Below are 18,125 nucleotides of genomic sequence, written 5' to 3'. Positions count from 1 at the left end.
GTAGGCCAAGCGTTAGATGTTTCTCGCTGGGTAGTTCCTTGAAGTTAGTTAACTGAGTCTGTATGTATGCTCACGGCAAGGTCAAGGTTTTTCTAAGTGACCTGTTGTGGAGCATTTGAGAATCTGACCCTTGACTCTCACTGAGAAGCTTTCCTGCTGTAAGGCATAACTTTCTTTGGTGAATAATTCTTAGTAATCTATTGTCGCTCTCTCTCCTGCCCATACAGTGTTGACGTCCCGGTTGGGCCTTTCAAACTCTTCAGTCAGCAGCCAATTGGCTTAATCTTTTTATGTACTTTGGACTCAGACAACCTGAGCTTTGAGGGCACAACAGGCATTATTAATGCTAGGACTAGCTAGCTACAGATTATTTGGTGGATGATACTTGCAGATTTCAAAAAGAGCTAATTAAGCCTTCAAGAAAAAAAGTAGTTTGAATTTTATTGCTGTGCGCTTAACTGTCCAGCTACTCATCATGTCAGTGGCATGTTTTTTCTTTGAATCCCATTAGGTGAATAAGATGAGGCTGGAGCTGGCATAGCTAGACAGACACTGGATTCAGTTTCTCAATTTTTCATTGTCGGCTAAAGCATCTCTGAGACCATTTCTGCTTAAGATGCTTCCTCATCTCTGGTTTTCTAGAAGTCTTTAGACTTCTTACAGTAGCCAAGTCAGGACTGATCACAGAGATGGAGAACTCAGGATAATGAGAAACATACATTCAATAGGCCAGCTAGGTCCATTCAAGGCCAATCCCTGATGTATGTTCTTGACAAAACTTAGCACAGGTGTCAGGCTCATTTCCAGAACCAGGAGGCATCCTTAGTGAGGATGCTACCAACCCAACTGTGGCATAAATTTCTGCTTTTCTTCAAGCTCTCAGACACTGGCCTTCCAATCACACTGCCCAGAGCATTGCTCCCAAACCCTGCATTGCACAAGAGATGGGAGCACAAAGTAGAAATGTGTGTTCTGAATCTTTATAGCAAATTGATAAAGACGTTAGGAATTTATTATGTACCGTCATCCCTTATTACCCACAAGACATGGGTTCCAGGACCCTTTATCTCAGCATTCTTGGGTGCTGACGTTGCTTACTTATCTATAATAGTTAGTGTTTTCTGAAAACCTTCAACCATCCCCACGTGACTTCTGCTACCAAATTTTATGTAAATAGTTGTGATACTGAGTTATTGGGGGGAGAGCAACAAGATAAACCAGTCTCTGTATGTGTAGTACAGATGCATTTTTTTTTCAAATATCGTTAACCCAAAGTTGGAGGCCTGGTTGTACACATGTATGTACATATACAATTATTTTAAGTGTTAAAATGGTCGTGTGGTTTTCTACATCATTTAAAAATGTTATCTTAAAGAAACTTGTTTACTCTGATTTACAATGGGGTGGTCCCACAAAACTTAAGAGGTGACGAAAGTGTCCTCTTTAGGTTCCTTGGGCAGAATTTTTTAACAAAAAGCAGTGAGCAATTAAGACTCGGTGAGTTTGCTGGGACTGATTGGTAACATAGATGGAAAGACAGAATGCACTGCATATGCTATTTGATGAAATTTCTTCTGTGATTACGTATGCACTTACGCATGCAGCTGCCCTGTGACGTGAAGTCTAGTCCTTAACAGAAGCCTTTGTTATCAAAGACTTTGGCATTTACCACATGGTCGGTGCTCAAAGGGATCGAATGTTAGACACAAATGTAAAACTTCCGCATCTGGATTTGGTAAACCCACAGACCGTATTTTATGGAGAGACCTGCAACCAACTGCCACTGCTTCTAACCAAGTTTCACCTGAGGAGAGCCTTCCTCCCACACTGCTGTCTAACCGTTGGGCTACGTGGCAGGTCATTGCCAGCATACTTTGTCCTCTGTGCATATTGGGAGAAATATCATTGATAAGCAGAGTGTTTTCCATTCTGTATTTATTAAGTTTCTGCACTTGGGTGTCTAATTTTAAAGTCAACACGGGCTGTTAAAAGAAAAATAAAACTCACTGCAGTCCCAGACCTACTCCTCCAGTTATGGCCCCATCAGCCATCAAGTTGCTCTGATTCCAGTTCAAGGATTTGTTTTAGCTTCCCCTCATTCCCTGATCATATATCATGTCTTATGTGATAGCGCATCCTGTAGCCTTCAGGCCCAGCGTAAATCATGAATTGGACTGTGTTTCCAGCTGCCCTTGTCCCTCCCTAGTCCGGGACAACTGTAATAGCCTTCTCACTGAATTCTCCTTTTCTCACACCTCCCTGAGATCCATTTTCTATATGGAGGCCAGCCTGGGCTTTTAAAATGCAAATCAGACAGTTTAGCTCTCTATTCACTGACCTTTGATGGTTTCCCAATATTCCTTACTTGGCACACAGAAGTTTTATTTTTGTCTTTTCCTCCAAATGAACCTCTTACCGCTCTCCTTTTTGGTCCATTCTCATCAGCACCTACGAAGTCCCTCTTTGCTTTTAAAGTGTGTCAAGCTCATATCTGCACTCGAACATTCGCACATGTGAATATTTTTTAGCCACATGCCAGCTGCTAAGTTTCTTTTCTAAAGTATTTCTTAACTCATTTTTTTAGCATTATTCATAGATTTATTTGACTCTGGAAATTAAGCTTGGAGAGACATTTAATTCTTCAAACACAGTCTGTCAGGTGAGGATGATGGGATAAGCAATACCAATGTAAGTGATACATGTGCCTTAACATTTTACAATGAAACACTATTTTGTCCAATGAACACATGGTAAAAAATTAAACTTACCGCTGGGCACAAAACTCGTTGATAACACAGGTACTTATTATGCACAAAGCCCTGAGTTTAACCCTTAATATTGTAATTGATAAATGAGAATAAATACAAATTAAAAAATCTTAGCTACTACCACGGTGCCAATTTCATCACGATCCATTTGTTTTTCACTTAAAAAATTTCTATATAAAGTGTGATGGTTAATATGAAAGCAACACTAATACAGCTTGTTGGTTCACTGAATCAGATTTTGGTAGGATCTGTACTTCTTGGGCTCCTTATCTGAGGTGAATAAATTCTGTGTTTCATCTCCCCAGGAAAATTCAGTAATACAACAACAAACTAGCTTCCAGGAATTCTCTATACATTCAATAACAGGCTGAGACCACTGAAATGCTCACTGTCATGGGCTGTGTTCTCAGGCTCTTCTGGGTGCATCAGTCGTGGTCAGACGACCCATACTGTGCTGTGTAAGATGATCTAAGAAACCTCCCTTTCCTAACCATCCAGCCTACCAGTTCTTTTCCCCCAGAAAACCCTGACTAACAGACAAAGGGATAAACTCTTTTAGCAAACCAATGGGATGGTAAGAACCTTTTGGGTGTCTAGTTACAAGAAAATAAGACTCTGTCGAGCATCATGTGAATTTACTTTCTCCAAGCTGGTGGAGACTGGGAATGCCAGGGCTTCCAGAGGTGGAGTGGTGATTAAGTGGCTACAAGAACAAAGGGTGGTGATGGATGATAATGCAGACCCTGGACTCGGGTGTCTGGGGGCAGATACCCGATTCCCAGGGACCAGCTTGAGAAAATGAAAGTAACTAGCCTCAGAAACAGATTTGCAGGGGAATTTGATGGCGAGAGAAGGTTAGGGAAAGGGCGGGAGAAGAGATGGGTAGAAAAGAAAAAAAAAGAAGAAGGAAAGAGATGGGATCTGGGAGATGTATCTTGACTACAAATAAATTGCAATGAAAAGAATTATAGAAAATCTGTTTTGTACGCCCTCATTCTAAAAAACTATTCAGGCACAGGACAGCAGCGTAAGCTACATCACTGTGTAAAATGTGTAAGCGTTAGGATAATCTTCTAAAGTGAAGGATTAACTGACAAGTTCCTTCCAACCCCCAGAGGAGAGGTGTGGTTGTCCAAATCTTAACCTAGTAAAACCAATAGTGGGGCAGCCTGACAGTGTAGGAAGAAACAAGAAACAGGCAACTGCTCCGACCTGCATGTCAAGTTGTACATATTGACCACACTCAAATCATAGCATGAGTGAAAATTCAGAACATGGTGAATTGTACAAGTATATTGCCTGAACTATTAAAGTGACACATCAGTAGGTCAATGCAATGTGTAAGGTTTACTAGACCAGGAGACTAAAAGGACAAAATAACCAAAAAAAGTGCATGAAATAAAAAAAAAAAATCTTGAATTGAAAAATACTTGGAATAATGAGAAAATCTTATAAGAATATATTTAGGTATTGGTTGTTTTTCAATACAAAACAGCCTGTTTAAGAGAATGTTCCTATTTTTGTTTTCAGTAATGCCCAGCAAAAACTTTGGTGTATAGTGTTCTGGTATCATAGTTTCTGTGAATTCCTTTTCAAAGGCTCAGAAGAAGCAATTAATGTATCCATGCCCTTGTGTATGTGTCTGTGTCTGTGACAAAGCATGAAATTAAAATCCATATAAGAACATGTGGACACTTCTGGTTCTATTTTTTTTTTTCAAATTCTTGTTTGGATTCTTGTTTCTTACCTGTTGCATTCTGTGCCCCTGCCAGCCGTGCTCTGATCAAGCCATGTCTCTCTTTGAGGCGAAGAATCCGAACTTTTGGAAACTGAGACATGTATTTATCCAAATTAGCTTTTAGGTAGTCTATAGCAGAGTAAGAACAAACCCAAAATACTTTAATTAACTAGATTTACTAGAAGTGTCTTTACAATGTCAAATCCAAAGCTGTGATGTCAGTTTTATCTCTTGAGCCAGATTTTTATTTGATGTCATCTTATTTAAAATATTTTATGCGGGTTCACTAATCTAAATTGACCAATTTCTCAAAACCAAGACAGAGAACCTAAGTCGTGTGTACAGTTTTCAAACTTTGTAAGATACCAACGCAATTGTAGTTGGTAAGAGCTACCATCCCTACCCACCCACACTTCTCTGTGATGAAAGACTTATTAAGGTCTTATTGAAGGGTCAGCAGGCAGAGCAACAACTAAAGTACTGCATTTATAGGAGACAGGCTGCTGAGGTCTTCCTTTTGATGAAGGACTTGCTTGTTAGTCGTGACTGTGCTGCGGGGCAGTTTCCTGGCATGTAATTCTCACCACGGAGGGGAATGCAGCCCTGGATGGTTGGTGTACAGCTTGAAGAAATCAGCCTGCAATGCAGTGTAGGTAACTTCCAGTTTTACATTCTCTGTCATACACACAAGGGCAGTTCTGACCAAACAATGTCCAGTCCTGGTTCATAGACCTGATCACAGGACTTAGGGCTTCAGCTCCATGCTCTCAGCTTAGAGTGTCTCTGCCTTTCTGTTGGCTATAGTGGTGTCCAGCTAAGAAACATTTTAGAAAAGTTCAAGGATACATTTGCAATCACTTCTGTAGCTATCCCAGGAAGGAATGTTTCTAGTTCGTTTTGTTTTGTTTTTTTGTTTTACTAGATTTTACTATATAACCCAGGCTGAGCTTGAACTCTTGATTCTCTTACCGCTGGCCTCAGATACTAAGGTTATAGGTATGTCACACATCCGATTTTCCCAGAATATATTTCCAACTTATTTCCTACTAATGTTGTGTGTGTGTGTATTTCTTAAAGAAGACACTGAAATGGTACATGATATAGGGTCCACAAAACCCTAGATCTGCCCCTTATCAAAGGGATTTTCTGACTTGGTAGCTGGCTATTATGTCTGTGTATGCTATCAAGATCACTTGTTAGCATTTTCCGTTCTCTTCTGGCATCTTATTGCTATTTGTGCTCACTGTGATTATGGTGAGAGAAAAGAAAGTATTCACATCACCGTGCTTACAGATCAAGTTTTGGCTGTCTTGTTAGCATCACCATCCATTTGCTGTTTTAAAAAGTGGGTGGAATTTTGGGAATTCACATTGTGGCATCACTGGGTCTGTTACATGTCTTGTGTGCAGAGATGCTGTGGTAATGCAAAGAGCGGAAGTCTTCGATGTAACAAATGAAAACAATGGGGGCCTTAAAAACTGTGAAGGGCTCTGCTTCTAGACCGAATGAGAACTGCTGTCTTTCTGATTCTTTGAATATGTTTCTTTTCCACTCTTAACTGGCTGCACACAGGATCTTCTTTACTTAACTTCAGAAGCAGCCAAGGGACTTCCGCATCTTTGCTCTCTGTAGAGTTTAACTTTGGCTGCTGACTAAAAAACAATTTTATTAACAGGGTAGATTTTGCTCACTATAGTCCATTAAAAAATATGACTTCTTCATCATCTTCTGCATCCAAATGACCATCTCAGGAGTGGCAGCATTACGATTGCTCCTACGAGGCAGGCTGGTCACAGTGGGAATGGCTGAGGCACGCAGCACAGCAGACCCCAGGATGACCACTGATATTCTGAAACATGTATTTCTGGTGTGTATGAGTATTTTGCCTGTATGTGCATCTGTGTAATGCATGCACTCAGTGCCTTTTGAGGCCAGAAGAGCAGTTTGCATCCTCCTGGAACTGCAGTTACAGATAGTTTTGAGCAGCCATGTCAGTGCTGGGAATTGAACCTGGGTCCTCTAGAAAAACAACTAGTGCTCTTAACTGCTAAGCTGTCTCTCTAGCTTAGCTTCAATTAGTAATATATGATCAGTGCATAGATTAACATTTTTTATGGCCCGCACATGAAACAATAACTTGGCATTTGTGAATACTTACATTAAATTACCCTCTAAACCAAACTGCTATTGCCTTCTGTCAAGCTTTAGCTTTTCGGGAGGAGTCCAAGGATGCTTCCTTACCTTTGGTGCTGAAGTCGTCCACCAGCAGAACCTCCTTGATGAGGTGTGGAGGCGAACGGTTGAGGACGCTGTGGACCGACCTCAGGAGCGCGGACCACACCTCATCCACAAAGCACATGATGATGCTGGTGGTTGGGAGGTCATTGTGAACTAGCTGCTCTGCACACCTGGGCCAGGGAGTAAGCACAGTGCAAGAGATATGTCACCGAGATCACAAAGAGCCCTGAACAATCTGTACACACACACACACACACACACACACACACACACACACACACACTATCTATCCATCACTTGTTTATATGTGTACCATGATAACACTGCTGTACACCTCAGCAATAGCATTTGTTAGGAGGACTAACAAATGCAGACATGACACCTCCTTTGGAAGGCATGGAAAGGACAGGAACTTTTTAGGAGGTTAGACTCTCTGTTTTAATCCTACAACCCAGATAATAATTTCAAAAATAACTTGCTTATTCTTTTGGTGCCTCAGTTTTCACATTACCAAACAAGGTAATGGTCCTCTCAGAGTTTTAGTATCCCAGTGACCTGCATAGAAACCATCTAGCATAGTCCCTGGCATAGGCATTTGCTGAACGTTAGCTATTGCTATCATTATCAGCTTATATAGCAGGAGAGAGCATTCTGAGTAATTTAGTGTTCCTAAGTCCTTTATGATTGCCTGTATAAATAGCCATTTATCAAATGCCAAAAGACATATCCTTCACTCACTCAGTGAATGGATGTATTTATGGCACAATGTACATGTGCCAAATAACTACACTCTCTCCTGCTTCTCTTTTTGGAAGTTCCTTGCTGTGACGGCTGCAGAGCCACCATGCTTGAACTCATTTTGCTGGCAGGGAAATGAGAGCCAGGCTAAGAGCGAGGAAGTGCTTTGTGGATTCCACCTGGGCCTGGCTTCCTACAGGCTCTGTGGGTTATGCTACCTCATTGTGGCATTATCATCTGTGTCCTGCCTATGTTACTGTTACAGGGCGGCTCCTCGTGGGACTGTCCCAGTAGTATTTGTCATTCTGCTAACACACCTCTTCTCTGTAAAATAATAATCAATGATGAGTGTGAAGAAATAAGTGCCTAAGTACTCTGCCTTTTTGCAATGTAAAACTCAGACTTCTTTGTCCTTTTAACAGATAAATGGCTGAAGTCATAGACAGACTGGCTCTTGGTAATCTCATGAGTGAGTTCTGGATCAGAGACTGAAAGAAAGTATGGTCTAACCCAGCTCTAGAAGTAACCATGGAAGTTTATAAACCCAGAGGAAGCACAGTTTCCAGTAGATGTATCATCTGTGAGAATCAGAGCTTCTGTCAAGGAGCTCATCTTTGTTTACTTAATGAATATGACACAGATTAAAGTAAACACTAAAGTTAAACAAGCAACATTTGCTTGTTCTTTGTTTATGGTTGTCAAAGTACTATTGTGAACATAATTTAATTCAATACCATAGCAATTGCTTGAGATACGATTCTGTAACGTATTATCACATACTTCTTCAAATGATGCAAAATGAAGCACAAGACGATCAATGACTCAGCAGCATCATTTCCCTGGTTGTAATATACATAGAAAGGTAACATGATGTAGTTTTCATTTTGCTGGTCTACGGTGACTTTCTGTACTAACAGAGCATGAATCGGGAATCAAATAACACATGTGGTTGCATATCACTTATCCCTAACTACTGGCTTGGAGGAATTGCATAACTTCTTTGAACTTATTTGTGAACTACAAAGCAGGGATTAAAAACCTGTCTTGATTAAATAGAAATTGGATACCGACCTTGTTTGTAAGAAATATACAAGCAAATTCACCATGGTCTATAATTTCAGTCTTTTCTGAAAGTGACTGGTTAGCATAATAAACAAAGAGCTTTGTAAACATCACACCCAACCTTCAACCTCAGAAAACAGATTCAGAAAGTTTACATAGAAACTGAATGACTTACCTGGGAGAGGTGACACAGAAACAGAAAGACAGGCATGGTATACACTCATGTATAAGTGGATATTAGCCATATAATATAGGATCGCCATACTAAAATCTTCAGACCTAAAGAATCTAAACACTAAGGAGGACCCTAGGGAGGATGTTTAAATCTCATTCAGAATGGCAAACAGGATAGACACCAGAAGTGGTGGAAGAGAGGAAACAGGATGGGAGCCTATTATAGAGGGTCCTCTGAAGGGCTCCACATAGCAGGGGATTGAAGCAGATGCTGAGACTCACAGCCAAATTTTGGGCAGATTACAGGGAGTCTTATGGAAGAGGAGGGTGAGGGAGATAGAAGGACATGGAGGGGACAGGAGCCCCACAAAGAGACTAACAAATTCTGAGCCCAGCCAGGGTGTCTTGCAAAGACTGATGCACCAACGGAGGACCATGCATGGAGAGGAACTAGACTCCCTGCTCAGATGTTGCCGATTGGCAGCTCAGTCTCCATGTGGGTTCCCGAGTAAAGGGTGCAGGGGCTGTCTCTGTCATGAACTCGGTTGCCTGCTCTTTGATCACTTGCCCCTGCGGATGCAGCCTTGCCAGGCCACAGAGGAAGAGGATCCGTGCTGTCCTGATGAGACTTGATACGCTCTGGGCAGATGGTAGAAGAGGAGAACTCTCCCTTTCAATGGAATAGGGGAAGGGGATGGGGGTAAGAAGGAGGGAGGATGGGACTGGGAGGAGTTGAGGGAGGGAGCTTCAATTGGGACATATAATGAATAAATTGTGCACAAATGAAAATTTAAATTAAAAAGAGAATGACTTACAAGTCACCGATTTATCAATTTGGGAATATAAGTTCTTACATAGAACGAATTCACTCTCCCCATACTATGTGATTAAACTTAAGAAAACGTTAGAGGGCTGAAATGAACATGTGATACATTTTCAGCAGCTTTAAAGTCAAAATAACACATTTCAATCAGATGTCTTAATCTGATTCTAATGTTAACGTAAAATAACAGGGTGCCTAAATTAATCCTGTTCTGTACAAAGAACACCTGCATTGGAGTTTCTATAAAATATGAGCAAGCCTGACTATTTTCAAGGATTATATTAATTACCTGTGGTTGCTGTAACACCTAAGATTTCTGCTCCACTGTGTCTCCTAATTTGCCTTTCTTCTCTTACATTTTGTTACGAGCAGAAAGAAGATATTGGGTCACACCTTCAAAGCTCTGCTTGCCACACTCCTTAACAAACATCCAAGTTCATCACCTTCAGTTTCTGCTCATTTTCACGTGATATAGGCTCCTATTTAGCCAAGCTCCCGGTCACTTGGTAACATATGTTATCTTCCCAACTTCCCAATCACCTGTGGCTTTGTTCCTGCAAGCTGTCAGGAGGAACACTTTCTGAGCCCATATTTTTACCAGTGTTTTTTATGACAACATACATATTCACAGTGATAACGGAAACCTTCGCAGTCAGTGCCTCACTGACCCTCAGCAACATCCTTAGCATCCAGGCTGTTTCTACTGACAACTTTAAGACAACGTTGCAGGTGTCCTATCGTGATTGTCCAAATCCTGCTAGGTTCTGCCTTCTAGGTAATTAGAGGTTTTGTCACAGATCATTCACCTTTTAGTTATATGAGGAATTCTTGCAGGCTGTGGGAATTATTAAGTAACTAAATCTTTGAAGGGTCATTTCCACCCCAAGAATGTAGCAAGTTAAAGTAGGAAATTGCTATTATTTTGGAGGACAGCATGCCTATATTTCTTTAAATATGGGACTCCCCGTAATTCAAAGGTAGGTTTAGTTATGACTTAGAGAAATGTTAAATTAGCCATTTACTCTCTCGTTTTTTTCTTTGCTTCTTTTAAAAATCATCTTTGGAGCTTGTTTTCAAAGTTTTAATTTTTGCAAAAACCAATAAAATATTAATTGTCATAAATACTTTCAATACTTTGTCATAAATTAAATATTGGTACTCAAATTTAGAAAATAATTACAAAAAGGAAAGACACCAATTGCAGGCTTATCAAGGATTAATAAAAAAATGTAGTTGATTGCATAACCATCAACAGTTGAAGGACAATTTTGGAAACATAAAAAGTAAATTCTGAAATTTATTTTATAGGGTATCTCTGTCTCTCATGTAGGGTTTAGTACTCTGAAGCTGTGTTGGTGAGCAGGAAGGACTGGAGCGATTATCATGGATCACTGAGAAGAGGATGGATAAGACTAGAGTGCAATGATTAGTTCAAGCCAGATGCAGGAACAGACAAAGTTTTGTAGACAATTTTGTAAGAAATCTTTAAAAAGAGAGAGAAAGCTAGCTAGATGGGAAGGGAGAAAATTTGTCAGCCTTTACTTCTGCCTTTTCTGAGGAATGGAGTCATATTTATGGGTGTGAGGGATGGTACAGATAGAATTAAGAGCTGGCAAAAAAAATGTCAATGATTGTTGAAATTATCAGTGGGGCAGGCTCTTCTTACATTGATCAGCCTTATAGCAGCAACAGATACAACTGACAAATCTGGTCTCTTTAGGTCATTCTTGGTATTTTTCCAATCTCTTGAGATTTCATATGCATCTGATTTCCACCCTTTGTTCAGTGGCTTTTTTCCTTCAGTTTTTTTTTCTCTTAGTCTAGAAGGTTCTTCATAACCACTAAGCAGGTGATTCTGATAGTTGGGTCTACAGCTTTGTCTCACCAATGATTCCCCCACCCCAATGCCCTTGTGGACAGCTTTATTGTTCCATTTGGGTATTACTTTCAACATTGCCTACACAGAGCTTTTTCCAGCCACCTTGTCAAATTCCAGCCGTTCTATTATTGTTATAGTTACCTGCATTTTTTTCATAGCATAGAAGTTTTATTTTCTTCTCTTCTATACCCCGTATTCCTGAATGTATATAGAATCCGCTTCCCTGCTGTATTACTGCAAGCTTCTAGGACTGTTGCACATAATACATACTTGATGAATCCTATTGAATAGATGAATGAGAGGACAGAAATGGAGTAGAGCTTGAACTTAAATCTTGAATAGCAAGAGAGAAGATATGTTCCTCTGAGACAGGGGGAAAGGAGATAATATATATATGGGTAACTTCATGGATAGGGATGAAAAAATCTACATTTTTGTTGGGTAATTTTTAAATCCTTGCATAAGACATGTAGATTCTGTTTATTTTTTAAAAGATTTATTTATTGGTATGCATAGGTATTTGTCTGCAAGTATGTCTGAATGCATAGAGAAACTCTGGAGGCAGAAGAGGAGGTATAGGTGGTTTTGAGCTACCATATGGGTGCTGAGAATAGAATTAAATCTTGGTCCTCTGAAAGATCAGCCATCTCTCCAGCCCCATGGACCTATAGATTCTAAATACCTATCTTGTATAATAGTCATGTAGAATAAATGTGTGATTTATTCCCCTCAAAAAAGGGTATTTACAGTACTGAAATACCTTGCATTTAAGTTAGATTTTAGCTATAATCCCTTCTCCAGTGATGTCACAGAAATCAGGGTTTCTAACAGGAAAACAGAAACATAGATTGCTTTGCTTCATTGGTTTAAGATAACTCAGAATGGTCTGGAATTCAAAAGAAGAAATCTCTCTCAGATACAGATTTGGAAGGCTTTCTTGTGTTTAAAACAGGGTGTTTACCCACTGATAAGATGGTATCAGCACATAATATAGTGCTGATATGGGTGACCCAACGTTAGGTCATACAATTTTAGGAACCAGATCTTTTATATCTGTAAACAGGTTAGACATGTGCCAAGTGTCTAACAAGCCAGCCTGCTTGCTGTTTATTCACAGGAATAACAGGTCAGACCAGACAGCTTTCAGCATTAGTAATGCTTGCTCCAGATACAAGCAGCGACAGCCATCCAGGGTCATCTGAATTCCATCGGTTGAGTGTAAAACAACCTCAAATTATTCTTCACTGACCCAGAGTTTTCATTTCTGCTGCTTCTTCAGGAGAGGGGACTGTCACCAACGTCTAATCTGCATGCATGATATCTGGTTTTGCGAACTTTTTTTTTTTTTGATACTAAGATGTGAGACTTTATTCTATATGATCAATTCTTACCCAAACTGGGTTTTTTAGAATCTACAATTCCCATTCTCTGCTTGAAATTACTCAAACTCTTTTGCTTAGGGGAGCCCAGGTTTGGATCGCTGTAGCAATCCGATGACTGCAGATTATGGGGAATTCAAATGTGAGCCACCTTGTCACCCTGAGAGACTGTGGTAGGACAAAGACTCTGGATGTGGAAGGACAGCGAAGAGCTAAGTTTAGTTTTGCGTGGCACCAATTGGCGACATGAGCATCAAAGTATCACATAATCTTCAGAACCTCAGGTCATCTGCTTTTAAGATGAAGATCATGATGTAGGCATCACACAGCAGCTATGCAGGTTTTGTGAGACAATGGATATAAAATACTGGGCAGACATCACCCTGAAAAGCCTTGTGAGGAAGCGCTCTCTATCTAGACTCATAGGTTCTGACATGCAGCACTGCCCGGTCCCAGGCAGTCCTTAATCTAAACCAATCAAGTGCTTATTCACTTATCAAGAGACTCCAAAGCTGATGGTTCACCTTCCCAGATTCTGTGTGCTCAGTCCTTGGCCACTGATTTGATTTGAATGGAGCCTATCAAATACAGACAGCTTCAAATCAGAACACTGAAGGAATGATAACATTCTTTCATTTCTATGAATTTTTCATTTTATTCCAGCAGAAGCAAAACGCATCATGTGGGTCAAATCTCAGTCTTTATGGATTTGAACAGAAGGTCGGAAGAATATGTTTCAACTTCTATTTGCAATTCAACTACAGCCTCCTTGGGAGCCTTGAGAGCCCTTCATTCCCCACACTCTGATATCTTCAGGAGCATCAGGAGAATCGAGTGGCCAGCTGAGGTGCTCTGTCCGGAATAATATTCTTGCCTGAGACCTTAAAATTATTTGGGCCTTCTTGCCTCCCACTGATAAGATGGTATAGTGATAGAAGGATTTTACTTTTGTGTTTTGTTCTTTTTAGAGTAAATGATCGTTGACATTTAATTAAAATCACCTTGCCACTAATGCCCTTAGCCCGGCGATGCCGCGGTTGCAGAGGCAAGTATGTGTCATCAGAGTAAACGGACTCAGACTCAAAAATGCAACCCACCAGTACCAGCACTTGCCACTTTAACAATAGTCTATTTTGAGCAGGCAGCTGTCAGGGTGAAATTGGGATGGAGGCAGGAGCTATGATGGTGGAGTCCTAGGATGAAAATAGTACTGGGAAAGGGCACATGAGGGCCCTGTTTCTTGCCCGCTCCATTGTGTGTGACCTTGGGCAAGTTACTCCTCTCTGCACACCTGCTCTGGCATATGGGGTCACCTTGAACTTTTCACCCAGTGTCATTCTCTGGTGAGATTTTCTACACAATGTTAGTCTCACTTGCTTTCTCACCTCTGACCTATGTACAAGGAAGCTAAGAGAGGAGTCCTAATTCATCCATAAGTCATATGACTATAAGGAATCAGAAGAAGGAGAGTATCGTGCTTGTAGAAAGAGCACTCGAATTAGAAGATGAGGGATCTTATGGTCTCAAACCTGCTAGTCTGTTCCTTTTTTACAGCCCTTTTATAATGTACTGTATACATTTATACAGTTTTCTCATCAGTAAAGCAGAAAAGGCTGGTTCTTAACCTTACTGCTGCTCTGAGGTGCTTAGTATAAAATGGACTTGCATGTATACCAAACATACCCATACATGCATCACTATCTGAAACGGAGCAAGCATGCCTTGTGAATCTCAGCAAGGGACAGATTTTCACTCACAAAGAACCTTGACAAACTAAGGAGGCCTGGATAACATTGTGAGGTAGACTAGCTGGGGTCAGAAAGAACCTGGCTGGTAAAGAGCAATTATTACCCAGTGAGTCAAATGAGAAGAATAAGCATTGGTATACAACCTATCACTTCTGAGCTATAAGCCCTTGTCTTTCCTTGAATCTCTCTATCTCTGTGTATGTGTATGTTTGTTTGTTTATAAGGAAATATAATGTTTTATCAGGTTCTCATGGCTGGTGTAGCAGCCAAATGAGATAGCAGACGTGAAAGATAAGAAGTGCCAGCTGCCTGTCCTGGTGAGCTGGTTCTTGGCCAACAGTTAGAAGGTATGACATGCAATGAAGGCAGTGGCCACTGCTTAAATTACCTGCCACAATGTGAACTTCAGGCTGGGGTCACGATGACCATATCAACGTTGAACATTTTTAATTAGGACAAATAAGAATTCAAATGGCAAGAACTTCGCAAACATTCAGTCTCCATCTCAATTCTTGCACATGGCCAAGGCAAGTCCATTTAAAAGGTACTGGAGTTTGGCATAAGATAGATGTTTTCCCAGGGAAGTCTAAACAACTCCTTTTAGTTTTGAAAGAAAGCAAACCAAAGCCTCTAAACATTGCTATTTTTCTTAAGTTTTCTTTTCCTTCATGGGGGAAATTGAGGGTGGGGTCACGACGAATCGGTCTCCTGTTTGGAAAGTTCTGTTGGAACAGGTCAGCTAGAGAGCACAACAGGAAATTGTGTTCTGGGACAGAAGGACCCAGGGCAATGTTACATCAATAATTTGATAAAATGGGGCTGGTTGTTGAACTTGGCCCTCAGTTAGATGTCTGAGAAGGCTGTGTGATAGGTTCAATGTCCTATACTTACTAATTGTGCTCTCTCAAGGGCACCTCTGTGTCCTGGCTGGCAGGGATTTAGGAGGATACACCTGATCTGGTTCAAATTCCTCAGGTGTGTGCTAATTAGGACCCATGTAATGGCTTTCTCTGCTTCAGATTAATGACTGAAAGGTGTTTTATATTTCTCTTCTCTGTCCTTCTCTTTCAAGTTAGAGGTGAATGTGATGAAGAGGGGCATGTGGAGACTTTAACCACTGCTCGGCCATATTTAACCACCGCTATGTCAAGGTCTAGCTTTGGCCTTTGAAGCACATTTTTTCCTCTCATTTTCTTTTATATATGACCTTTTTTAAAATTGTGAAACAGAGCCCAGAGCCCTCTTATAAAGACACATGTCTGCTCACAAATACATGTTGCATGCACAGATACACACACAACTGAAGAAGCATCATTGGTGTGGAATGCTGAAAAAGAAGCCTTTTAGGTGATGTTTTACCTTGCCCCTGATGGCTTCTTTTCTGGCTGGGAAATATTACAGATGCTCCAATCTATTCCAAATGATGTTCTCCAATCACTATCAGCCACAAAAATCACCCCCACTGCACCAATTCAAATATTCATTACATATGAAAATAGATCTTTAAATTTATTTGACTTGAACATTTCGTTTTCTCTCAGCCTGATAATCTTCAAGAATCTTGGGGATTAGGAGGATGTATGATCAGCTATGTCCTGTGTCTCTGCCTGTCTTCCTTCTTTTTTTTTTAAACCTTTAGCTGAAGCTTTCTTGACCATCCTACAGTCAACATTAAAGTACCAGAAAGTTTTCCCCAGTAATTTTGCAGTTTTCTAGGAAATGCCCAGTCTGTCTTTTAATATATGTGCTGCCCCAATGAGCACCCAGTACTGTCTTTTGCTTTTCATGTTTGCCAAAGGAAAACCCTTCTTATTTTGGTAGGAAGGAGCCAAAGTATTGGCTGACAGTCCTGGCTCTGGACTAGGGCAGCAAAGATGGATTTTATAGCTTCATGGGACACTTTGACAGCATTCTGTAGGAGCAGCCAGCACTAAGGCAGACTGTTGAGCACTGTTATGATACAGCAGACATAGATGAGTGAGGGTATCACGACACATACTGCTTTTTAAAAAAGATTTTTCAAGGAAATTCAAGATGGCCGCACCAGTTGCATTGTTTCTGATCAGCAGGACAGCTGTGAGAACAGAACAACCAACAGGCTGTGCTGTGGAGCCCAAAATTCCAACATTTGTGTTTCCCAGGTGAGAGGCAAGCCCATGGTGAGGGAAACCTATGGGTCCAACCTCATATCATACGGCTAATTCAGGGACATGTTCCTGGGTTTCCTCCCGTGAGGCCTCAGTCTCAGACCACCCACCTAATCCCATACTCTCAGGATAATGACACCTTCCAGGTACTGGGAGTTTGCAGCTCCAACCTTGGGTACCCACTCTCACCATCCCATGCAGTGGATGCCTTCTTGGTACTGCCACTTCCTGCTCCAAGCTTGGGTACCCATTATCACTGTCCCAGGAATGAAGTTCCAACCTGGGGCCTCTTGAAGCTCAGGACCCACAAAATCAGCCCCAGCCTCTGCTCCCAAACTCAACCTGTCTCCCTAAGGAGACCTACAAGACCTCTGAGCTCACAGGTTCCCTAAACACTGGGTAGTGAACACAGTGTCTGGGCTCACTAATCTCTGAGCAAGAGAGCCAACAGGGGGCATCTGACCCCAGGACTTCCCTTGGCAAAAGGAAGGTATCCAACTTCCTGAAGAGACCAGTTGATCCCCAGGATCTCACATCTGAGGAGAGCCATGGGGAAGTCTCTGAGAAGTGCCTGCCAGTCAGAGATCATTCCCACTTATCTATAAAGGGCTTCAGCAGGAACATCTAGCTTCCTGCCCGTCCCAAATCCCCAAGAACTGCATCAAGGAGCAGGATCCATCAGCCAATGACAGAGACAACCAGATGGCTAAAGGTGAACATGAAAACACAATCAACAAAAGCTAGAGCAATATGGCAACCCCTGAACGCTACAACAAGCAAACCTGGATATGCCAACACTAGAAAAAAACACTAATCTATGCTTATGAAAATGATAACAGAAGGAACAAAAATCCTTAACAAAATACAGAAAAGCACAGTCAAACAGTCTGAGGTGTTTAGAGAAGAAATACATAAATCACTGAAAGAATAAAGGAAAGTACAAAGAAATAGGTGAAGGTATTGAACACATCATTTAAAGAAATGCAGGAAAATAAAGCAAACAGCTGAAGGAAATCAATAAAATGATTAAAAATCTGAAGATGGAAAAGATCATCCTGAGTGAGGTATCCCAGAAGCAGAAAGACACATGATATATACACATTTATAAGTAGATATTAGCCATATGATATAGGAAAACATACTAAAATCTATAGTCCTAAAAAAGCTAAACAGCAAGGAGAACCCTAGGGAAGTTGCTTAATCTTCATTCAGAAGGGCAGTCAGGATAGACATTGGAAGTAAGAGAAGATAAGTTACAGGACAGAAGCCTTCCACAGAGGACCTCTGAAAGACTCTACCCAGCAGAAAGGAGATACTGAGACTCATAGCTAAATTTTGAGAAGAGTGCCAGAATTCTTATGGAAGGAGAGGGAGATAAAAAATCCTGGAGGGGACAGGAAATCCACAAGGAGAACAACAGAGCCAAAATAC

At 40.9% G+C, this 18,125-nt stretch overlaps 1 protein-coding gene across 1 annotated transcript in view; it reads right to left on the bottom strand.

The window, feature by feature from the left end:
* Positions 1 to 18,125, bottom strand: part of Galnt5 (polypeptide N-acetylgalactosaminyltransferase 5) — a 49,010-nt gene that overhangs the window by 18,606 nt on the left and 12,279 nt on the right. Inside the window, exons 2-3 of the mRNA XM_021639285.2 lie at positions 6,748 to 6,914; positions 4,516 to 4,635 (exon numbers count right to left, since the gene is read on the bottom strand). Of these exons, the coding sequence (XP_021494960.1) occupies positions 4,516 to 4,635; positions 6,748 to 6,914 (287 nt within the window). The remainder of the gene's footprint in view (positions 1 to 4,515; positions 4,636 to 6,747; positions 6,915 to 18,125) is intronic.

The sequence above is a fragment of the Meriones unguiculatus genome, chromosome 8 (assembly GCF_030254825.1).
Source record: "Meriones unguiculatus strain TT.TT164.6M chromosome 8, Bangor_MerUng_6.1, whole genome shotgun sequence".
Lineage (NCBI taxonomy): Eukaryota > Metazoa > Chordata > Mammalia > Rodentia > Muridae > Meriones > Meriones unguiculatus.
The sequence above is the reverse complement of the archived record's forward strand: the minus strand, read 5'-3'. Positions and strand labels throughout refer to the sequence as shown.